The sequence below is a fragment of the Solanum verrucosum genome, unplaced genomic scaffold (assembly GCF_900185275.1).
Source record: "Solanum verrucosum unplaced genomic scaffold, falcon-dt-bn FXZP01000022.1, whole genome shotgun sequence".
In the NCBI taxonomy this organism is placed as follows: Eukaryota; Viridiplantae; Streptophyta; class Magnoliopsida; order Solanales; family Solanaceae; genus Solanum; species Solanum verrucosum.
In genome coordinates this window covers 3,050,105-3,076,090 of record NW_026020086.1, presented here as the reverse complement: position 1 = coordinate 3,076,090, position 25,986 = coordinate 3,050,105, and the positions used below count along the sequence as shown (strand labels likewise).

Sequence of the window (25,986 nt, the reverse complement as noted above, 5' to 3'; positions counted from 1 at the left end):
TCTAGTTGGTATGTATCTTTCAATTCAATATGACAGAAGTTCAAGATTTTTATTTATGTGTTCTTTACATTATATTATATTACGTACATAACTTCAAACAAAAGTTTATAATATATAGTTTAGTCGTGGAAGGACACTACTAAAAAAAATTCTAAAAAATGACCCAAAATCGATTTAAAAAAGGTGGGTAAAGTTTTTGGTAACTAATTTAATTTTACAAAATTCAAGGACAAATTTGATTTTGTATACGTATTTATTCAAGGGTAAAATTGGATTATCTTACATATATAATTCTAGAGCAAATTTAATTATTTTTTTTGTTAATTATACAAAAAGTCACATGTATTAGGCAACTTTGATTGTTAAGTGAATATAATCTTGTAATGATAGAACTCCAATTATTAACGGAGGCAAATTTGAACTATTTTACAAATTTCAAAGGCAAATATATCCTTTTTACATAGTAAAAATGTCACTATGTGTTGAAAGCTTCCGTTATTAAGAAATAATAGCATATGTATTCAAATCGACCGTCTCATAACAAGAATATATTTGATTTCAATTATTAACCGAGGCAAATTTAGACTAATTGATAAAATTGAAAGACAAATTTGAACCTTTTTCACAGATGAATCAAGTTGTAGATAATGTTTTATCTGTGATACGTGTTCCCACATGTATTCCCAACTAATTTTATAGTGACCATACACATTCTAATTGTATATTAGTCTCAATTTTCGCATGATGGAGTGTGAAATTGCTTATTCTGAAAATGGAAAATCAATTTTTTTTAAATCGCTCATACACATTCTAATGACATATTAGTCTTAGTTTTATCATGATGAGGTGTGAAATTGTTCATCCTAAAAAAGGAAAAGCAGAATTTTTGACGTAGATCGATCAATTCTGTCCTATTAATTTAAATGTTTAAAAGAAAAAGTACCTAAGTTACAAGTGAGTAAAAGTATATACTGTATTAAGCTTTTGAAATATCTTTTCAAAGAATAAGATGATATTCCTATGCCTTCAAAGCTGAGTTGGCATTTGGAAATTCAAAAGTGTTGCTTTCAAAGAATTCTAAATAATTGTCCAAACACAATGAGCAAAATTGGCTATATTTCATTTACCATTTTCATTTGGATTTGAAATAGTCAAAAAGTTCACTATTATCTTTTCTAGCTGTATTTGGAATTTTGGCATCTTTCTTAAAAAACATTGACTTTATATAAATTAGATGAATAAAAATTGAAATGATCCACAAAATGTTACTTTTTCGACTAAATAATCGCAATTTATTAAAAATAAATTGTCAGAATTACTTGTATTTAATTTTTCCTCGAGGTATTATATGAATCTAAGATGAATTTTAACGACGTGATTTGATTAGTTAAAATTCATATAGTTGATTCAAACAAATTTTTGGCGTTAATTTTAAAAATTATTTCAACTTGAAATCCATCTATTCACTTGTAAAGGATGTGGTAAATAGCCCTAAAATTAGTTTTAGTTTTATTATTGATATTTGAAATTAAAAATTTATATTTTAATGGTCCATTTCTAATGAAATTTACTATATTTGGCAAAATATATCAACCTTTCCACCCTTTGGGTACTGATTTTATTGAAAACTGAAAATTAATTAATTTGCTTTTATTTGAACATATATATATTCACACCTAAATCATGATACCATAATATTTCTTTTACACATCAAACCCTAACTTTAAGACTTTTTAAACTATCCATTAGATCTTTTTCTAATCATTCATGGTCCAAAGAAAAGGAAAAAAATTAATCAAATTACACCATAATATAATAAATTAATTTAATTCCATGTTAGGCCCTATCATCAATAATGGAGGGTACATGATTGTCAAAAAGGCCCTTTTTTCTTCCTCATAATAAAGTTTGCTTTATAAATTATATATATAAACCAAATTGGACCCCATTTTGCAAAAAGATTTTGATTTCTTTCTAGTCATTGCTAAGGTGTCATTGGTTTTGTCCTATAAAAAAAAACAAAAACATGAGGTCCCTTTTTCTTCCTTCAAGTTCAAAATTGCCATTGAGAGGATTATGATCAAGAAGAAAAGCTATTCTCAAAGGCTAATTGATGGAGTATTATGAGACAATAGGGCCCATAATTCAAAAAAAAATTCACTAGTGCAAGTTAAGCCCCACTTTTCAACTTTATGCACAATATGAAGAAGAATAACATATGGTAATCATGTCATCCAAGGTCAAACTTTAAGCAAACATATAACAACTAACTTACTCACACCTTGGAGGTAATTGATACCTTCTAACCCCACCCCCAACCCCCCTTACCCCCCACCCCACCCCAAAAAGGTTTTGGTAGCTTCTTGTGTTCAAAGCAAGAAGACTTTGAAGCTTCCACTCCCTCCTTTTTACCCTTTTACTTAAAGGATTAAGTCCCTTTGGATTAACTTATTTTTAGGTATTTTTTTATTTCTAAGTAATTTTTTAATGTTGGAGTTGTTTGGAAATGTTATAAAATGCTTTGAAGCATTCATTTTTAGGCCAAAAGAAGTTTTAAAATAAGTTATAAGTCAAAAAGTAGGGTACCATCAGCTTATGACTTTTAACTTTTAACTTATAAACTACTTTTTATAAGCCCATTCAACTATGTCTTAAATAGTGTAACAAATTTTTCCATTGTTAGTATTCAGTATAATTTATCGATTTATCATCTATTTCTGATAACTAATCCTACTAATATGGATAATTTATTTGTAGTTCTTTTTGAGGTGACATAATAATGTAGAAGGATTTAAGCTATTCGTGTATAGAAGTTAAACTTGACTGATTTATGCAAATGTCCCTTTTAAGGCCATTATTTAAATTTTATCCCTATTTCTAAAAGTTGTGCAAATAAGTTCTTTCGAAAATTACCCTTATGGATAATGTTAAACTCGATTTAATGTTTGTTTATATATTGCTAAATGATATAAGAAAAATCAAATTGTTGTCTAACATTTGCAAAACTTACACAAATTTAGATTGAGGCCTAAAATTCTTTTCATAAGATTTTAGTTTGATTTCATAAATTACAAGAGAAATAAAAAAGTTATTTATTAAATAATTATCTCAAAAAAGAATAACCAGCCAAAATTCCATGTTAAACTATTTTATTAATTTGAAAAAAAGAAGAAGAGGTAAGTGGACTTACTTTTTTATGAGAGAAATAAGGAAAAAGATGCACCAATCAAGCTATGACTATTGCTTTTCACAACTAGAAGAATTGTGTCATCATTGTTGAAAAGAAAGAATCTAATAGAGAAAAAGTTGGATTTTTGTGATGTGAGTTTTGAAATGAAATGTTTTTTTTAATCTTATGAATAATTATATAGGCAAGAAAGTTATTGATTATCCTTTTCCTTAATGTTTCTTTTGAGGCATTAAGTGTTCTCTCTTTTCATTTTACCCCTCATATTTCTTCATTTTGTTACTTCCATCTTAGAAATTAGTTATAATTTACTTTCATTTTTTTTTATATCTGTTGCTTGAGCTGAGAATTCATCCAATCTCTCTATCTTCACAAGATAGGAGTAAAATTATGTATACACTGCCCTCTTCTGACTCTATTTGTCGAATTACACTAGGTATGTTTGTTGTTATTGCTGTACTTTCACTTTTTGTTAATGTTAATATCTTTTGTATTTTAATACTTGAATTGAGGATCCATCGAAAACAATCTTTCTATCTTCACAAGGTAAGAGTTAGACTATGTGTACACCACCCTCTTCAGACTCCATTTGTCAGATTATACTAGGTAGGTTTGTTGTTGTACTTTCACTTTTTGTTAGTGTTAATATTTTTTATACTTTGAAATGTGTATTTCGTATTTTTCATAGGTAAAAAATTGTTCAATTTTGTATTTTTTTAAATCCTAAAAGAAAGTCGATGTTATCCAAAAAAAAGAAAGAAGAAGATTGACCAACTTTTTTTTACAATAAATTAACTTGCATTCTTAATTAGTTTATTTTTATTCCATTATGATTATGATCCTTCCAAAAAGTAGTTAATTTAGTCCTTCTAGTAATTATGCCGTTTCCTGAATGATGGAATTTTACAACATTAATCATTTTCTTCAACATTCTATAATTTATACTATAAATTATAAATTTAAAGAATCATTAATTGAGAAAGAGAAGCATATAAAATCAAAAGTGTAGAATATTACGAGATTTGTTTCTTTTTTTTTTTTATTAGTTTTCCATCTAATATTCGGTATCGACATGGGATGTCGACTAATTTAGATTTGTGTCACGTAAAACTATAAAAGAGGGAAGTTTTTCCTATTAAGATTTTTATTCTCAATTTTCAAATTCGAGACTATTGATTAAGGGTGAGCAATTATATTCATTCCACCACAATCTTCTACTCCTAGTACTAAATCCGCTTGTTTCCATCAAAGGTGAAGGTTATATGTTCTAAACTGTGATAATACAAGGGCCAAAATTGACATTAACCAAATTTCAAGGACCAAAAGAATGCAAATATAGTAGTAATATAGTTTTAACCGCTATGTTAATATATTTATTCAAATAAAATACTTGGATTGAGTAAAACTAAAAATAGAAAAACAAAAAAAAACTTAATTTCGAAAGTGGAAAAGGCAAAATACATCTTAGTTTGGTAATTTTTCACCAAACTTCATCATACATATCCGTTCACCAAAAGAAATATTTTAAAAACGTCAAAAACAATTTTCTTTCTTTTGGACGAATAAGGGCTTCTAATTACCATCGAGGGATATCATGCAATGAATGAGACAATTTCTACCTTAACTAGAGGTTTGGGTTCGAGTCCTAGGTATAAAAGATCCTTGGTTGGAACTTGGAGCACTTTCCCCCAAATAAAATTCTACGCGGCGCAAATCCAAAATAGTCAGATTTTAATACGAATACTGAACGTTGAATGAAAAACTAAAAAAAAAAGGCTTCTTATTAGTTTTACTATGAAAGGTTACTACTAAAGTAGTAAGTACGTTTATATTCTTAATCAAAGATTTGAGTAAGAGTGTTAAGTATGGAGATATTTTTGATAAAAAGCAACTTTACTCCTAATATATAACTTCCTGATAAGAATTTAAATTAATCGAATTTCAAAATATATACCGATCACCAAAAGGAAAAGCAAAAAAAGGACTTGGGATTCAACACACAACCCTATAAAATAAAGTTTATTTTGACTCATCTAATTATTTATTATTATATCTTTCCTCCATCTATTTGCTAGGAGGATTGTTAAACTTTAGATTATTTTTTGAAATTCAACTAAGTGACTTAATGTGATGGAATACGTAACTTTAAATTAAAAAATCAATGTTTTTTTTTCCTAATGGTTGAACACTTTTCCAACAATATTCAACTTGACATGATTTATTTTCCCATTCTAATATTTATAGTCAAAGATCAAATTAAAGACACCTTTCTATTATTTACGTAGGACAAATTCTACAATATTTTTTATAATATTGTACTTAAATTCGGAGAATGAAATTATCCTTAATAAAAAGCGATTAGCTTCCAAAGTCGAGATTTCCAAACAAATGGATCTCAAACACCGAATTAGTAGTAGTCTAAGCGAAATGATAAGAAGAAAAAATTAAGAAATTTGAGTATTGAGCAAAAATAACAAAAATATAATTAATTCAAATGAGCATTAAGATAAGGGTGGAGGGGTTCATTGCTGTCATGATTTTATGTATCTTAATATGAGGTTAGAAAATTTTGTCTTGATTTTTTTATGTTGAGTATAAAATTAATTTGTTAAGCTTGTTTACATCATCAATTTCAAATTTAAATAAATTAAATAAGAGGGTAATAGTAAGCCAACACCCGATGTATAAAACTAATCGATTAATGATAGATTCTTATTGTAGACATGATTAATAACAATCATATAGTTAATTCCAACTTATTTGATATTATTTGATATTTAGGGTGGCATAGTTATTGTTATTTGGTGTTGATTCTTGAAGTGTCAAATCATCCTAAAGAACGAAAAAAAGATTTATTGAGTTAAAATATAATCAAAGGCAGAATTAGAGTACAATATATTGATTCATAGAAAAATATGAATCCCCTTTATCTAATTAATATAATTTTTTAAATTAAAATTCATAAACTTTATATTCTGAATGTATCAGCAATTAACTTCTATGTTTCCACTATAATTTTTCCTTTGCATTATGTCAACATCTCATACTACTCATTTAATGGCCATACAATCCCATGAAATATGGGTTCTTGCTTTAGCTTGACAATTAAATTATTCACCAATTGGAAAAACCACAGTGAAGTTTTTCTTGATGATTATTAAGCCACCACCCCATCATATCTATATGTATATATATAAATATATTATATTATATTTGTCCCCAATACTTTTCATCCTCTTAACCCCCCCCCCCCCCCACCCACCCCCCCAAAAAAAAACTTAATTCATGTACTAAGTGACAATGAAGAGATGCCAAAACCCCTTTTGTTTGAAACAACATGGCATCTTTTTTCTTCCTTTTCCAACTTTTGAAGTTCAACAAGGAATCCTCATATAAGAAGAATTATACTAACAATAGAAAATCTCACATGAAATAGGCAAAGGAAATAAAGCTACTTTAATTTTTCTCCACTAATGTTGTGGAAATTATTATGGATTTGTTTGAGGATTAATCAACTAACTTTACACACAAGCATGCAATTCAACTTTATATGTAAGAAAATATTTAAGAAAAAGTAAAGTTTGTTCCAAGAATCACACTTATCCTTTTGGATAGATATGTAAAAAGAAGACAAGCTATGTAAGACACTTAAAACTTACATTAGTGAGTAATAATATAAGTGATTATTGGTGTTCAATATAATTAAACCATAAAGTCATTCTATAAAATGTGCTTTTTAAAAGGTTAGATCATAGATGTATGGTGTCACAAAGATTATTAGGTACTAGGATATGACTAGATTAATTTTCTATTTATTTTTCCTGACTGCGTTTGACTGGACATAATAAAATGCAATTTTGGTTTTCTTACAACTAGTAATTTTAAACACGCCATCAATTTTTTTTGGTCATAAAAGCCTACCAATTGAAGTAATATGAGTAGTTTTAAATGAAATTGCCACTAAATATAAAAATCTCTGAGATAGACTAAGATATGACTAGATCAATGTAACATTTATTCATTTTATTTTTATTTATGTGATGATGTTCAATTAAGCATTGCAATTTTTAAAAAAAAATGACTTTTGAGTTGTAGTCTTTGTGAACACCTAATTTTTGACGTGTTTATTTTACTCCTATAATATATATATATTCTTATATTTTTTGTTTTGTATTTGGGTAGTTTGTCTTTGTTTATATTGTTTTATTTTAGGCCCAAATGACCCAATTTTTTATAATTTGGGTTGATTTAGACCAAATTCTGATGGCCCAATCAATTTTGACCCGGTCCAATAGAAATGGTCAAGATTAAATCTCAACTATCCATGACTTTTTTGATCCAAGGGTTCTTATGGGATCCTACCAAAAAATACAAAATCCCAAAATCAATTTTTTATTGCCATATTTTATTTTTTCTTCTCCTCCTTACTTCCACCAACCGCCGGCCGGCTACCGCCTTCGCCGCCACCGCCGCCGGTGGCCACCACCCCTTGGCCGGAAAAATCTTTAAAATTTTACCACTTCTTCCTTTCATCCTCCTCTACACAAATCCGCAAACCATTCATTCATATTCATAGCCAAACTCCGTAGATCTAAGAAAAACCAAACATAAATCTTCACCTTTTTCTTTAGATTTACGAAGTTTCGGCCATCCCCGTCCTATATCTTTTACATAAAAGTGTAGAACTCTTCAAGGGCTATCCTTTGATGTAAGGTTTATGTCCAAAATCCGTCAAAAAATTCCGGCGGAATTTTCCGGCGACCTCCAATCGTCCGAAGATTTATGTCAACCATTCCCCCCTCTCATCCTCTATCCAAATCCGTCATTATCACATTTAAAAAAAAAAACCATATAAGTTATTTTGATGCCGGATTTGTATTGTTTGTTAGTAATCTTCAAGTTCATATTTAAGTTGTTGATTGAGTTTTATTATTATTATTATTTTTTATTTTTATTTTTTAATTTCGTTTTTATTTCTTATTTTTATTTTTCTGCCTTATTTGTTGTGTTTGATCTTCAAAATGGTTTACATGTTTAGATTTTGTGTTAGTGGACTGATTTGGTTCTGATTTTGGGTCTTGATCAATTTTGGGCCTATTTTTAAAAAAAAATTCAGATGGCCCATTTAGCTATTACTCAATTAATGAGTAAAAGAAATGGGTCATTCAAAATGACATTTTTGGGCCTATTTTAAAAAATTTCAGATGACCCATTTAGCTATTACTCAATTAATGAATAAAAGAAATGGGTCATTCAAAATGACATTTTGGGCCAATTCTAAATTTTCAGATGACCCATTTAGCTATTATTCAATTAATGAATAAAAGAAATGGGTCATCTAAAAGGGCAATGTAGTCTTTTAATTTCATCTTGAAAAAAGAAAAAGAAAAAAGAAAAAAAGGAAATTCCATTGGTCATCTTGGGTGGCACCTTGGGAAAACAAAGAGTCCAATGCATGCATTGGCTCTTAAATTTTCAAGAAGAGTGGGGGGTTTAATGCTCCACCCCTATTTAAACCCCATTCTTCTTTCATTTCAAAAAAAAAAAAAAAGAGGGAGAAAGAACAAGAACAGAAAATTAGAAAAGGAAAAATCATCACTTCTAAAAAGAAAAAATATATATTTCGTCTTGGGTGGTCTTTTGGGAGTGGAATTGAGTTTGGCTTTCATCATTATTTGTCATCATCTCTTAGGTATATTTCTTTCCTTACACTTTGCAATGTAACTTCAAAAAATAATGAAGCAGGTTTATATTTTTGATTTAATTATTGTGTTTAGTTTATTTGAATTAGTTAAATATGTTATGATACTTAATATGATTATATTTCATTGTTATTGTGTATTTGTGTTTTACTAAGTGTTAATTATATCTTATCATTATGAAACGATACATAATTTTATTGGAATTAGTTAAATTATATCTCGTTGTTATTATATATTTGTGTTCTATTATTAAAATAGGTGTGAATTTTATATTTATCATTATGAAGTTGGTGTATAACCCATGCTTTTTGCTAAAAAAAAAAAAACCAACAATCTCAAAGTCTTTTTTTTAATTTTTAGTTTCTAGTTATTCTAAGAAAAAAAAAAGGGGCTGTTTTTTAAAAAAAAAAAAAAAAAAAAAAAAGCAAATCTGGCCATTTTTGCAAAAAGTGTAAATCTGGCCATTTTTTGCAAAAAATGTAAATCTGGCCATTTTTGTAAAAAATGTAAATCTGGTCATTTTGCAAAAATAATGTAAATCTGATCATTTCATAAATTCAGTTTTTTTTTTCTCTTAAATAAATATATAAAAATGATTATTGAAACGAAATACAAAATCGACTACTTTGATTAGTAATTTAACTATTAGATAAAATAAGCTATTTTTACAATTTTCTTTCAAAAGAAAACATATGACCATTTATGAAAAATCAAAAATTTTATTAAAATGGTCGTTTTTTTCTGGAATTATATCAATATAAAATTTTTAGTACATCACTAGTTATTTTAAAAAAGGGGGCCTAGTCATTTTTTTTTAATAAAGAGAATATATACTTTTTTTTCTTTTGTTGTCATCATCAAGTAGTGACACTTAATATATTTATTTATCTTTATTTCATTTAAAATAAATAAATAAATAAATAAATAAAATCTTTGTTCAAGTCTATATGTTGCAACAAGTTTCTTTTTTTTCTTTTCTCATTGTTAAATAAAATTTGAGTCAATGAATCATCAATTCTTTTTTAGAAAATAAAATAAAATAAACGTTAAATACCACCATGTGTTCGGTTACGATCCTTGGTGTGTATTCATTTCTAAAAAAGGGTGATCTTGTGTGCGGTTACGCTCCTAGGTCAATCATTTTTATAAAAAAAAAAGAGAGTATAGTAACTAACACAAATTTTTCTTTTATCCAAAAATTATTTTAGCCAAACATGAGTTGATAAAGCGACCGTGCTAGAATCACGGGACTCGGGGGTGCCTCACACCTTCCCTCCGGTCAATAGAATTCCTTACCCAATCTCTGTTTTCGTATACTAAAATAAAAAGATTTTTTTTAATTTAGGAATTACTAGGTGACTTGGAACACCGAAAAAAAAAAACTCATTTTCAAGTGGCGACTCTTAAAATCATTTTTTTTTCATTCTTTTGTTTTTTTTTTTTTAAAAAAAACCCCGTCATACCCATTAACTATTGTAAAAAGAGAAGTGGTGTGACAGTCTTAAACATGTAATGAGATTTATATGATTATAAAATGTGCAAAAAAGATAAGCAAAGAAGTTTAAATTAAATTATTTTTAGATATAAAAAGAAATATTCTTTTAAAAATAGATCAATACTAGGTAAAATGAAATCGAGAGAGCACTATCTATTGCTTCTTCTCATAATTGTTTTAAGGCAAATTATGCCATATTAATGTACAAATAGTTTTTAGGTGACTATTTAAATGGTGACAAAATATCTTAAATGGCCATATAGTACAAACAGTCCGGCAAATTTGGCTAAAATGTTAAGTCCCCAAAACAAGAACTTTTGGACGTGGGCGAAAATGGGTAATATATTGGGCTTCTTACAATGGGCTTGAATAATAAGGAATTTTTATATAAATAGCCGATCAAATTTACTGTTTTATTTTCCGAACCGGTATATATAAATTATACACTTATTATAAATAATTATACACATATTGGGCTGCTATCTAGGTTAATTCTTCAAAAAAAAAATTGACGTGTTGATGTAATTCCGTTATTGATACTTAATGGGTCATTTGCACTTTTACCCCTGTTTAGTGCCAGTCTTTAATTTTTGCCCCTCAGGAAAAATAACTTTTTCGATGGGAATAAGTTTATATTCTCAGAAGTTATATCATGCGTCGGTAAAGAATCCATATCCCATTAGGTATAAATTTAATTTCTTAAGGCGAAAATTAAAGATCGGTTCAAAGGCCCAAGCTCCATTAGCTCCTTTGGGCCATAAAATACGCAATTTTTAACTTTAAAATAAGATGAATGGCCCAATGGACCTAAGATGGAATTTCATGAAGGGAATTCCAAAATTCGGAATCTCTCAAATCTAAATGTTTATGTTATTAAATAAAAAACCCTCCTTTAATTCAAATTATTTATCGTGATTTTAAAAAATAGTTGTCTCAACTTATTTATTAGTTTAGAAGTTCAAGTTATTTTTTATATATAATTTTGCCCTTAGTAGTAATTATTCTTGAATACTACAAACATCTGATTGATCAGAATAAATATTAAATGAAGAGAGACTATATTTTAAGACATAAATCCAGATAAAATAGTCAAAACCTCTTTTAGTTAATATTTTCTTAAGAGATGTGTAAGAAAAAAAACACGACAAACAATTTGAGACGACAGAGGGAGTAATGCCCTAAACAAACAAAGTTGGATTTATTATAGTCTTGAAATTGAGGGCCTAATCAAGTTTTGGTTATAACTTGATCACGTATAGTTTTTTTTTCTCAAATAGTAATTGATCAACTAGTACTATGCTAGAATATAATCAATTTAATATTCTTTATTTTTGTTTTGCCGTTGTTGATCTCAACTTCTTAATTAACTAAAAATATAAATTATTTATCTAATTAATGAGAAATGTAAATTTTAATTTTAACATTATTTCTGTTCTAATTTATGTGACATCATTTTACTAGTTAATGAGTTTGAAAAAGAAAAGAAAACTTTTCAAGCTTATATTCTAAAATAGATATCATATATTTTTGATGATTATAATCATTTTATTACGAGTGGATTAGAAATTTTAAAGTTAAATTATTTAAAATTATAAAAAGTAGTATTCTTTTAATAAATTAAAAAAAAAATGTCACGACAGATTATATAGATGTCATTAGATGTATCGATTTTTTGTCTGAATGTTGATTATTTACATCTAAATCAACAAAGATCTTTGTTTTCTTATTTTAAAATTATTTAATAAATCTAAATAGACCTGAATGCGTAAGATCTATAACAAAGTATTGATATCATTAAGGTACTATCATCCCCTTTCACTACTAACCACACCCATCATTATCAACTATCATCCATAAGTGCAGTCGTAACTATCACGTATCGCCGCCCAATTACCATAGTCAATAATCACTATGTCAAAATTATTACCGCCAATTAACATTATCATACAATATATTAACCACTATTAATGATGATCATCACAATCAACCATCAATATATATTGCCAATCATCGCTATTACTCACTACTATCATTAGCTATTACAATCATCCACCACCATAATTAATTATTACTGTCGATTACCACTATCAACCACCAACGTACCGTTGTCTACTATTGACAGTAACCAATGTATCTAGTCAGCTATGACTATGTTTACCATGAATCTATAAGATATTGTGTTGAATATATTGAGAATTAATGGATTATATGAAGTTTTGTAATTTCAAAACCTTAGAACTTATGTTTTCGTGTTTGATTGATAACTAACGAGATTTTAAAAAGGAAAAAAACTCAAATATGTCATTGAACTTTGAAAAAAGGTATATTTGTGCCATTCGTTTAAAGTTTGGCTCAATTTTGTTATTTACGTTTGAGAAAGGCTCATCCATGCCAATATTTGTTAATTGAAATTAATGACATAGATGAACCAAACTTTTGCGAATGACTTAGATGAGCCTTTTTTCAAAGTTTAATAGTATATTTGAGCCTTTTTTCCTTTTAACAAACAATTCATCAATTTATGACATGACCAAATCATAATTGACCACGTGTACAAAATGGTTTTGCAAAACCGAAAATATTTTTAATTTACAAATAATGGCATGGTGAGCATTTTCTTAAACGGAAATGACATAAATAAATCAAACTTTTAACGAATGTCATAGATAAACCTTTTCTCAAAATTCAATTACATATTTGAACCTTTCCCTTTAAAAAAAATACACAGACACATGCAAAGGTGGTTTGGGAGTTATTAAGTAACTAATAATTCCATCAATACTTAAGCTTAATCAAGCAATTAATTAAATAATTTATAACCATTAAGCAACGCAACAAAATTCCACATCTTATTTATCTTTTTTTCATTCAAGAACCCTAATTTTACAAACTTTGAGTTCTAGGTTATCCACATATTTTTTCATGCTTAATTATTATATTTTTTTTGTTTATAATTTTGGTCTTAGCTTGAATAGGAAAAACGTGTCTATTGAGAAGCCATTATTGGATGTACGTTTGGAGACAGCTTTTATGTCTTTTTGTCATTTTCTTTCTCCTGACCAAAATATAGAAGATTTCTATATATATTTCCTTTAGGAAGAGTAAAAATCGATTACAGTATATATCACGTCGGGAAGTCCCATGTTGGGTTTTGGTAGAGGGTGGGGAAGTATTGCTCTCTCTTACAAAAGAGATTTTGTATTGGCCGGGGAGTGTCAGTTCTGAGACTTGTGATTAAAAATGAAAGAGTATTTAACACTCCATCACTCCGCCACAATCCTTGTTGGAGTCATTAATTAAGTCATCTTAATATATTATATTTTTATCTTAATTATTGACATTATATAAGTGATTTTACCATGAGTTGCATAAAATTATAAATTCATCTATACAAAAAGGTTTCAATGGAGGATGGAAATATATCGATTATCAAGGAATAAAACAAATAGTATATTAAAAAGGGTAAATTAGTCATAATTGTAATTCTTCATATTAATAATTAATAAGTGAAATGAATTGTTACCAAAAACTCAAAGTAAGAGAGGTAAGTGTAATATCGTTAAAATACAAGCGAGGTAAGTGTTATTGAAACAAATATGAGGGGAAGAAAACTACGTAAACTTTGACTAGTTGTATTTTAAAATAATTATTTTTATCACATTGACATGATAATGAATTGCAACTTATAATATTTTTTTATATAATTTTTAAATATCTAAAAAGTGTCACATAAATTAAAACGCTAAACGGTATTCACATCGTTCCTATATTATAATTGTTCATCTTTAGCTTGGTGTAATGGTTGACACGAGAATAAATTATGAGTTTAATATAAAAGCACAAGATGATTCAAGATAATATAGTCCTATACCAAATAAATTATATTTTATCATAACATATCGAGAAAAACACCAAATCAACACGTTTTCTTAAAAGATTTCTAGACAAAATCACTTAATTAAGAGAATTCAAACAGATTATTAAGTTCAGGAAGCACTTCATAAATTACACGAAAAGCCTTGAGCATCAAATATGTATAAGCAATTCATATAATATCTTTTCTATTTTATCCTTTGATAAGCTCCTTGGTCTCTCTCTCTCACACACACTATATATATATATATATATATATATATATATATATATATATCCATAGAATTTTACACAAATTCCATTTTGTTAAGAGCTAATTATATTCTATTTCTATATTTTTTTCAAATTACAAAAGTCCTTTACATTTAGTAGAATCCGGATATATCCCAAAATATTTTGATACATCGCGTTTCGATTTTGGATACATCGCTCAACATCTCGATATATCGTGTCTCGGTTTTGAATACATCACTCAATGTCCTGATACATAGCGTACGTGATGTATCTGACCGATGCATCGCGTAAAGCGTAAAGTGATGTATCTCGAAATAGGTGATCATAGTAGAAATTTTTGTGATTTTTTCAAATAGAAGAAATTTTTAGAAAATATGATAAAATAAAGGAAAAATCCTTTAGGCCAGAATGGTAAAATAACATATTTCATACTATGTTGTTTTACCTTTTTGAACATTTTTATCCTTTTAATTAAAAAATGGAAAAAGATCAGTTTATTTTAAAATAAAAAGGATATGATAAACTTTTTAAATTTCTGGTCACATTCTGGCAAACAAGTAAGAAATTTAAAAAGTTTATAATATCCTTTTTATTTTAAAATAAACTGATTTTTTTTCATTTTTTAATTAAGAGGTATTAAAGTTAAAAGGGTAAAAATGTTCAAAAAGGTAAAATAGCATAGTGTGAAATATGTTATTTTACCATTCTGGCCAAATTTTCTAGCCAAAAGGATTTTTCCTAAAATGTTAGGATGACGATTTCAAGAAATTGCGTCAAATATATAGTATATCTTGATTATTACATAAATTAAAAATATAACAGAAAATGTCAAGATTTGTTTGTGTACTATTCGAAATTGAATAACGTAACAGAGTTATTCCATTAAACACAAATCTAGTCATTCTTTCTATTTGAAACTAAAACTAATGTAATTTTTCTCTTATCATTAACGAAGTTCAACGTAAAACATGCAAACTTTATTTATCCAAATTCTTATTAAATAAAAAAAGAGGTTAACATTTGCTATAATTTTTTTACTATAGTTTAACACTTGAGATTAACTAGTATAGTGACAATAAAATTACAAATATTATTAAGTATTTTTACAAATTATTAATATTTAAATAAAGATAACAAAAAGAGATTTATAAAGTAATTTGGACTTTGAATAATTAGATGAAATTTGTTTAGAATTCTTAATTGGCTTACCAAAATTAAGATTGATTTCTTTTACCTCGAGTCTTCATCGTCATATTATTTGTCATGCTCATCTTCAACACCAATCGTCATTGATCATATTATTTGTCAAGCCCGTCTTCAACACCAATCGTCATTGATCGATAGTGTATGAGAAAATTTAACCATTTTGCTTTATTATTATATTTGATCCCCTAAGAGTGTTTAACAAGGTAAGACTAGACCAAAAATTAAAAGATGATATTTACATCAAATCATATTAATACACTATGATTAGGTGATAAGCTAAGGTGAAAGAAATAAATAAAAGTGCATGTAAAAGATCAATATTACCAATTAATTAGTTTGATGTGATCAACATATATGATATTATGTGGCTTTGAAGGTCACTATTACAAAGAAATGGACAATTCCTACCCATATCAAATAGGATCATCTACCTATATGCGAACACCAATTTGTTAAATTTGTGTAATATATATAGACAAAACATGTTTTATTCATGTATATAAGAGAACAAACTATTTCAATTGGTCCTTGGAAGATAAGGATAAGAGTTATCGTCGCTTGATCACGGACTGATTATTACATACATGGTACGTTATAAAAAAAAATAATTACAAAAATACAAGATGAGAGGTATGCAATATATATACACATAATGTGGACAGTGGCGAAGCTGAAAATTTTATCGAGTGTTCAAGAATGATGGTGTGTGGCTATCAAAAATAAAATAAAAATTGTGCTATTTGAGATTTAAACTTGGAACTTAGATTCAAATGAACACCCATTGCCACTACATCAAATTAAGGCATAGCTTCTATCAAAAGTATCCAACTCTAAATATATATCCTTTAAATATGAATATGATTTTCATAAATATTATATTTTGTGCTTCACTAGAATTCTCTAAAACTAAACAATACTATATGTCTTTGTTTTAAATTATTATAAAAATTGTGACACATTCCTTCACATTTTTTGCATGTGAAGAACTTTCATCACAGATTGAATAAGATGAAGAGTTAATTATTACTCCACCTTATTATATATTATTTTTTTATGAAATTTCTTTAAGACTAAACAATACTATATATTTTTATCTTACAAAATTAGATTTGTTATTTGAAATTGTGACTTCACGTTTTCTGCGTGTGAAGAACTTTCATTATGATCTTGAATAAGATGAAGTGGTGATTATTGCTCCACCTTATATAATTAAATATCCCTACCTTATTGCAAACTTAGACCAAAATAAATGAAGAAATAATAAAACTGAAAGAATTATAATTATATTATTATTATTATTGTTATTGTTATTATTGTTATTGCTTGCTTTATGTTTGGACATGTAAAACCGTGTCTCATTTTTTGTAAGAAAAAACATTTTTATTGGCCTACTAGGATTAGACGGAACATGCATTACTTGCTTTTCATGAATTAAGTTTAGAGACATAAGAAATTGAATTAAGCTTCATATATTTGAAAATTGAGGCTATGATTATGTCTATGCTGAAAATTGTGAAATCATCTAATTAAAACGTTTAAATGATTAGAGAGGACACATTTTTATTTACTTAATTAAATCCTCCAGTATATTTTCTTACATGTGGGGTCTAATTCTTGCTCTGTTTTTTTTTTTAATGAATGATGATGAAATTTGAAGTCATGATCTCTACATGTTTTGGTACCATATTGTACATCTAGAAATACGGAGAAACTCTTGGTAGAGTGAACTTCCCGATCAATTGAATCATGTAATGGTGAATTTAAATTTATCGATGCTGTGTATATGACTCAATAGAGGAAAACACACACTAGATAGCTACCAAGAGTTTCCTCATTGTCAAAGCTGGACACCAAGCTTATGGTGGAGTGATAAGTATGCGTTCATTCTTAATCAAATGTTTCAGTTTCAAGCTTCGAGTATGAAGTCACACAAAGGCAAAGCTAAGATTCTAATACTATGGGTTTTTTCATTTTTACAATCACTAAAAATCACAATTTCAGTGATAATATCTAAGTTCCAAATTTAATGTTTGTATATATTAATGAACTTATTGACACAAACACAGTATTTGAGCAAAATCTATTGAGTCGATAGACCGAATCTTCATCGGACTACTAGCTCCACCCCTGTAATCACATTTGCTAGGGAACGTTTGCGATTTAAATTTAGTCAGGTCTCAATAAGGATATCATACACATGATGAAAACCTAAAAAACTTTTAATTTTTTTTTGTAATAATCGAGCTAGTTTTAATTTCTAATATCACATGGTTATGAATAAAAAAAAAAAAGAAGAGAAAACCATTATAAATGTTTGTCACTTATCTGTTATTAAGGTATCTCGATCTTTTGATTTCTAAACTATGAGTAATGCAAGTTTTCTACTTGAATTATTAAACAAAGAGTAGGCACCCGGGTGTAGTTCCCTTCTTTTGTGTCGTCATCCACGCAGTGCAACTCATAATAGTCGAACCAATAAATTTCAAATATTGAATAGTTAGGAAAACCCCCTATAAATCTCCCACTTCATTGCTTCAATCAACTCAATCAATTAATCCATCTCCACACACACACATACAAACATGAAGAAACTTCCCTTCTTTCTTCTCATTTTGCTACTTACAATAATTTGTGTTCATTCCCAAGTAACCCCTCCTACCCCAGCCCCAGCCCCCCTCCCACCCTCACCCCCACTCCCATCAATGATGAGGTATGTGCTTCAATGGCCACCAACTCTTTGCATGACACTAGAAAATGGAAGGTGCAAAGAACCAATTCCTGAAAATGAATTCCTACTCCATGGCCTTTGGCCAGCAGATGAAATGGAAATGTCATGGGAGGCACCCCCAAACCACCTGACCAAAAATGGAATGCAACTCTGGTATATATATATATATATATATATCGCGTTCAAGTTTTATGCACTGTCTGACGATATTATATAAAACAAAAATATTCATATAATGTTTTCTTGTATAATGCGTTTAAAAATAAATTAGAAATTAGCTATAAAATTCATCGCTAGATAGCTTGTATCTAACAAGATTTTTTGATAGACTTGATACATAGATAGATATCTTAACTTGTCTTTAATTGACAACTAATAATTAAACACTCCAACTTTGAGAATGCACATCTAGACAACTTAACTCGGAGTACAGTACCAAAACAGACACTTTTTGAACTCTAAACACTAAAAGGGACCCTCTCTAAAAACACACACCAAGATGATAGTTGTAGTTCGTCCATTTGTGGTAAGGAGTTAACAAAAAGAATTGTAGTTCATCCATTTGTGGGAGAACTACCTTTAAGATTTGTATAATATTAGTTTGGATGAATTTAGAGTTAACGGGGACTACGACATTAAAAGATGGTAGTTGTAGTTACCCATTTATGGGTGAACTGTCCGTTTTGGTGTGTGTTTTTAGAGAGTCCTTTGGTGTTTAGGGTTCAAAAGTGTCTGTTTTGATGTCGGACTTGCTTAACTCATCTCCATTGTGTCTCATGGTATATCCGATGTTGACGTGACATAAATTTTGAAAATGTTTAGATGATCATTTTGTAAGTACAGTGTTCATCTGGCACAATGAGACGGGTTAAGTTGTCTAGATATGCATTCATAAAAGTATACTCTTTTATTTAAAAAAGGGAAAATACATAAAACCCCCCCTGAACTTGGCACGAAAACTTACTTTAGTACTTAAACTTTACGGGTAATTATTTACCCCCCTTATCTCATTTCGCGTGAATTTAATACCATCCTAACGGATGACGTGGCAAAAAAAGAAAAGAAAAGAATTTTTTTTGAAAGCGCGTTAAGTTACTTTTAAAAAAAAGTAATGGTCCCACTTTATATATATATAATGAAAAAAACCACCCACCCCATTCTTCTTCTTCTTCAAACCCCCCACCCCACTTTCTCAAAACTCCACCTACCCCATCTACCTGCTTGTCTTTTCTTCTTCAAACTCCCCACCACCCTATCCCCACCTCACCCCATCCTCTTTCTCCTTCTTCAAACTCTACATTCAAAGTACATTTTCTTGTTAAACACATAAAAAAAAAGAATCACATTCAAGATCCACATAATTTTTTTTACTCTTTACTTTGGAGATTTGTTTTTCTTAAAAAGTTGTGATTTTTTTTGAAAAATAAAGACTTGGGCATAAAAGAAGATGAGGTTTTGTTAACCAATCTATAATGTTAATGGTTGGCAATGGCGATTGAAGCAATGGGTAGAGAAAGTTTTTTTTTTTTTTTTTAAAAATCACTACAAATAAATGTGTTTTTTCTTGAATTAGTTAAGAATTAGACCTTGATTAGTATATAAAAATTAAAAAAATGAAGAACACCGACAATCGACATGGCAGTAAATGACATTGAGTATTGAAAAAAAATCACTGCTAATGATTTCAATATTTCTTAAACTAATTAAGAACTAAAGATTAACTAGTATTTAAATATTTTGAAAAGGAAGGAAAGAAATGAATTTAAAAAATCAAAAATCAAATTTTAGAGAATTTCCAATGTGGCTATGACGTGGCGCTTATGTGGTTCTAATGTGTCAATGACGTGGCGCGTGTGTAATACACTTGCCAACTTGAGACTTGTATTATATTTTTAGGGTGATATTAATTCACTTCAAATATGTTAAGGGGGTAAATAATTACCCGTAAAGTTTAAGTACTAAAGTAAATTTTTGTGTCAAGTTCAGGGGTTTTTTTAATGTATTTTCCCTTTAAAAAATCATTTATTTTAAGTATAGTTTCGGGACATTGCAAAGTCCACATACTAGCAAATTAGTAGTGGTCTTTTCATATAAAATGAGAAGGAAATAGTAATTGATTTGCTTGTACTCATTTCATTATTAGTTTACTTTTGTGTGTTTGAGCAATATTATATGTAATAACTGACTTTGATTGTGTAAATATTTTTTTTCCTGATCGATCGCACGACAGGTCAAACCATTGGAAGTTTACCTTGTACCCTTCTGGAGATCACTTAAAGAAAACTTCAACAATATGGGGTTATATAAGCATGAGTTTAAAAGGCATGGAATATGGGCACAAACAGGTGTAAAAGAATACTTCAAAACAGCAATAAGGATCAACAACATCTCTTTTGTAGAGATGAACTTGTACAATTACTTGGAAACAAGTAATATTATTACCTTTGATACCTCGGGTTATATTGAAAATGATATTGTTGATGCTATTCAAAAGTATTTGCCTCGCCTACTCCTCTATCGCCAGCACCTGCACCACCACATGACCCCTCTCTCTCACCGGCCCCTACGCCATCACATGACCCCTTCAATATTTACCTCTCTTGTAGTTTGATTAACACAAAACTTTACTTGAATGAGGTTACTTTTTGCACTTATCCCAATGGGACTAAATTTATTTCATGCCCTCATCAAATACCTGATCCTCTAAGACGCTGCGATGGAGCTAATATTATGCTACCTCTTGCAAGAGCTCAATCGTAAGAATTTAATTCTCTACAAAATTTACTCACATTCGATATTGAATTACTCAATTTAATTTCCCAATCATTTGATTGGAAAATTTAAACATGTCATACATGTACATTTATTTATGATTAAGTAATATGTATATGCATTGTTATTACTTAATTATTATTTAGTGACACATATTATCATTGATATTTCTTTTATTCATTTCTTTGTAGGCCGATTCCACCATCACCATCACCACCACCTCCGAATAAATTTCAGGAAGAAGAATATGGGACATATCCAATATTTGAACGTTCATGGGCTAAATATATATTCAACGGTTGGATTTAATGTATCAATTTTCTAAAAATAAATAAGAAAAGAGAATGGAATATGCTGTATCTGATGACGTGTAAGCATATATAATGGGCACCCACTAAGTAAAATTATAATTTATTACCTTGAATAAAAGTTTTATTCTATTCTCTCTTTAATATTTGATTATTTCCCATGTACTCAAATCAAAATTTAGCACAATATTCATGTTTGTTATTTTTTTTTCTTGAATTGGGTCAATCACGTTCACTAGAAGACGATAATAGAACAATTTTATCGATAAAAATGAATATACACTTTATTGCAATCTCAAATTGATGTACTTTATAGTGGGGTAGACATGACCATTTAAACAAAAATGAAAATAATGTGCGGGAAAGAAATTTATTTATATATCATCGAACTCATCAACATCATGATCAATGATTTTGCGATTATATTTATAAATAAATTTTCTAATACAAATAAAAGATATAAACAAAAGTTGTTACTCTGCCTCCTGCTTAGATCTTATATAAACAAAAGTTCAATCTCAAATATGCATATTAATAAAGAGTTTTTTAGTCTTTATCGATTTAGTTAATTGTCATTAGATCCAATATTGCTATAGATTATAGCGGCATTTACAAATAGTGCTAAAATATAATTATCACTAGTAATTGAATCTAAATAAATACATTTAGGGACAATTAAATCATTACTATTAATTAATTACTCTTAAGATTATTTTTGGTATAATGTATATAATGAAAAAGAGAAAGAGAGAGAAATCTTGAGTCACAATAAATAAATTAGAAAGATGATCATTTTATTTGCTTCATTATTCAGTACATATCTCAGTCACAATTGAAACATTATTCATCTTTCTATTATTTTTATATTATTACTCACTAAACTTTCTAATAAAGCTTCACATAATTGTCCAAGGATCTCCATAAGCTATTGGGTCCAAGCTTTTCTCCTGTTGTTTTAATAGGCTGCACAAAAAATAAATAAACCATATCTTAGCATTTAGTATGGAATTGTTTAAAAACTCAATGAATGGTTTTAAATTAATTTTCAAATATAACAATTTTTTTTTAAAGAAAAAACTTGAAAAATTTCATAGTTTATACTCAAGTTATGGACATTGGAGATTTATAGTTATGACCAACATTCTATTTAAATGTCAAAAAAGACTTTAACGATTCTGAATGTAACGACATTAACTCAACATAATTTTCCTTAAATACTTTTGCGGAAAAAAAATCTATTGTCACAAAATATCTTTTTTTTTGTAGTGTTGAAGAAAGCGCGTACCTTTGGAGGTGAAGGACGAGGAACAATAATGTTTTGGACACGACAACGTTTGTTAGTAACAGAAGTTGGACAATCCACAAAATTCTTTGCATCATTTGTGTAGCAAAATGTAACTTGATTCAAATAAGCATGAGTTGCATTAATGTCTTTGCAAGTAAAAGACACATCCTTATTGTTTGAAACTTGTTTGAATGAGTTCAATATTTCAACATTGTTGTATGTAGCAGAGTCACAAGGGACAATTCCATTTGAGTTTATTAAATGACTTTGTAATAAATCTCCAATTTCACTATCCAATCTTGAAGCCCTATTGAAATATTGTGTTGGAGTTTTGAACCTTTCCATTGTACATGTTCCATATGTATTCCAAGCTTCCTTCCACATGTCTTTGGAATCTTGTTTAGTGAGAGAGGGCCAAAATAGGCTGAGTTTATTTACCATCGTGGTATCAAACTGTGACAAACAAAATTGGAATTATCTTGTTAGCAGTGGCGGAGGTAGGAATTATTTTCTGGCTAAGGTGGTTTGGTGACCCCCTTTAATAAACGTGAATGCTTGTTAGTATTGTTGAAGATATAGTTAAATAAAACGATGATCTTTCTGATCTTTTAATCTTTTAGAGGAAATAAGATGATTGTGCAATTCAACATGGTATGCTAGAGTACGTAGGTAGGGATCGAGGGTTTGAATCTCATAACCTCCAACCATTAGAAGGAAAAAAAAAGATTTTTCATGTGTTTGACTTAAAGAAAATGATCAGGCTCACATGTGAAGGGAACTACATTAAAATTGCAATTAAATAAATAAAAACATATTTTACCTAACAAAATGATCTTTTAGACGAAATACTCACAAATAATATTTATACTTTCCAAATCATACAATAGTACCACTTACTAAAAATACATGTATTCTCACATCGGTCAATTAGCAATAATTTTTCTGTAAAACTTTCGGAAATCAGTTTCATGTAGCTTGACAAGGAATTAATTTTAGTATATATATATATATATAAAAAATAAAATAAAATTGTTATTAATAAATAAAATCATACCACTTTGTTCCAATCACGTATTTCTGGATCTCTACAACCTTGTTGAATATTTCCATTGGAATCTGTGCCCCAAAAACCATTCAAAGTGAATTTGAGAGGAGGAATTTGCTTACATCCCACTGGAGTATCCTTATTACAATAAGTTTCTGACCATTTATAAACAAATTGTGTTTGTGCTATATTTTGTGAACAAACACAAATGAAAAATAGTGTGAGATGAGTGAGAAATAAGAGTGAGAGATTATTCATTTTCATATAATTTTTTTAAAGATATAGTCTATGAGGAAAAAACTTGCTATGAACCACATGAGAATATATAGATGTCTTATAAGGTCCTTTGTCTATTTTAAATAAACCACCCACCCCACCCACCCACTAGGGCCTTTTCGATCGAAAAAACCGATAGGACGCGATCTATTTTACAGGATTATTAAGTAAAAATCGACTGAATTTGGTGGGTCGGAAAAAAGTTGATTGGTATAAGAAATAATTGATTTGATTGGTAAAAACTGACTGACTTGGTTTTTGAGCAAGACATGAAAGAAACTCGCCCTTTGATATCAAAAGATAAGAGTTGATTATTAGCAATGACTTGGTGAAGGAAATCTATGATAGAAGGGTCTCGAACTGGGTTACGATTAACGTGGAATCAATGAGTTCAGTCGAACAAGATAACAACGTCAATTAATTAGAGAGGAACAAAATAAATTTAACTAATCAAAGTCGGTAATCCAATTAATTTTGTAATATTAGTTGACTTAAGGTTTGGACCAAAAAATCGACCCTTTCAATCCGTTGTTTGAAAATTTTATTTTCAATTAAAATTATTCTCTAATTAATATTACCGATTTGTTTGATCGATTTTATTAGTTTTTTATTTTCCTTAAAAAGATCGATGGAGCAGGACAAAAATCGGAAGAATGGTTAAAAGGAACATGACAAGGCGAATTAATATTATATGAGTTACAGTTAGGGTGTGTTTGGTGTGAAGGAAAATGTTTTCCTATAAATCTTTTCTTGGAAAATAAGTGGATGGCGTAAAATATATATATATATTTTTAAATTTGAAATATTTTTCAAAAATAATTTTTCTTAAAAAATAATTGGCGGGGCAACCTGGGTTGGGGGGTGGCGTAAAAAATGAAAAAAAAAATTAAATTTGAAATAATTTTTAAGGGGGGGGGGAGGGAGGGGTATGGGGTGGAGTAAAAACAATGAAATTTTAAAAATTTGAAATATTTTTTCAAAATAATTTTTTTGTGGGGGTGGGGGTGGGGATAGGGGTGGTAGGGGTTGGATAAGGTTAAACAAAATCTTAAAATTTGAAATATTTTTCAAAAATAATTTTTAACTTTTTTTTTGTGGGGGGGGAGGGGGGGGGGGTTGGTTTGGGGTAGGGGTTGGGGGTTGGTTTAGGGGTAGGGGTACAAATATATTTGAAATTTAAAAAATAAGAAAATATTAAAAAAATAATTATTTTTTTGGATGGGGAGGGTCGGGTTCGGGGTACGTGGTAGGGTAAGAAAAAAATATTGAAGGATGAAGTAGAGTTTTGAAAAATATTTTCCTTGATTTTTGAAGGGAAGTCAATTTCCCTAAATTTAAAGAAAATGAGATGATTTGAAAAACATTTTCCAAAACATTTAAGCCAACTAAATATGAAAAATTGGAAAACATTTTCGAGAAAATATTTTCCTTCACACCAAACACACTCTCAGTCTTGCCTTTCACCATTTCATTCTATTTGTCATTATCCAATCTTCTTATACTTACTTTATATTTTTAACTCCCTTGATAAACAATATTATATATCTTAATTCAGATTTGTTATTGAAATTGTGACATAATATTATATTTACATCACAAATTGATGCATGTGGAGAACTTTCATCACAAATTAAATAAGATGAAAAGTTAATATTACTCCAACTTGTGATATAATATTTTGTGAAAAAGATTCTTTAAGACTGAACAATACAATATGTTTTTAGTTCAGATCTGTTTTGGAAATTGTAACATGGTATTATATTTGTTCATATTACATGCATGTGAAAAACTATATTAATATTAAATAAATAATATTAAAATAAGATGAATAGTTAATTAAAATATAAGATGAAGAGTTAATTATTACTCCACCTA

At 28.6% G+C, this 25,986-nt stretch overlaps 3 protein-coding genes and 1 long non-coding RNA gene across 7 annotated transcripts in view; 1 reads left to right on the top strand and 3 right to left on the bottom strand.

The window, feature by feature from the left end:
- LOC125824494 (preprotein translocase subunit SCY1, chloroplastic) overlaps positions 1 to 25,986 on the bottom strand; it is a 390,387-nt gene that overhangs the window by 47,743 nt on the left and 316,658 nt on the right. The window lies entirely within an intron of this gene.
- The window catches only part of LOC125824507 (xylose isomerase), a 470,700-nt gene that overhangs the window by 194,574 nt on the left and 250,140 nt on the right, over positions 1 to 25,986 (bottom strand). The window lies entirely within an intron of this gene.
- Positions 20,656 to 21,637, top strand: LOC125824567 (uncharacterized). Its single transcript, XR_007442775.1, has 2 exons — positions 20,656 to 21,181; positions 21,389 to 21,637. It is a non-coding gene; the product is annotated as an uncharacterized LOC125824567 (long non-coding RNA).
- On the bottom strand, positions 22,716 to 24,143 carry LOC125824648 (ribonuclease S-2-like). The gene is made up of 2 exons (XM_049504045.1): positions 23,845 to 24,143; positions 22,716 to 23,243 (listed from the first exon to the last, which is right to left on the bottom strand). Exons 1-2 carry the CDS (start codon positions 24,097 to 24,099, stop codon positions 22,716 to 22,718), a joined length of 783 nt encoding a protein of 260 aa, XP_049360002.1. The 5' UTR covers positions 24,100 to 24,143.

Coding starts and splice junctions, on each gene's coding strand:
- LOC125824648 (XM_049504045.1), bottom strand. CDS start 24,099: ATGAAAATGAATAATCTCTCACTCTTATTTCTCACTCATCTCACACTA. Junction 23,244..23,844: donor TACGTGATTGGAACAAAGTG/GTATGATTTTAT, acceptor TGTTTGTCACAG/TTTGATACCACGATGGTAAA.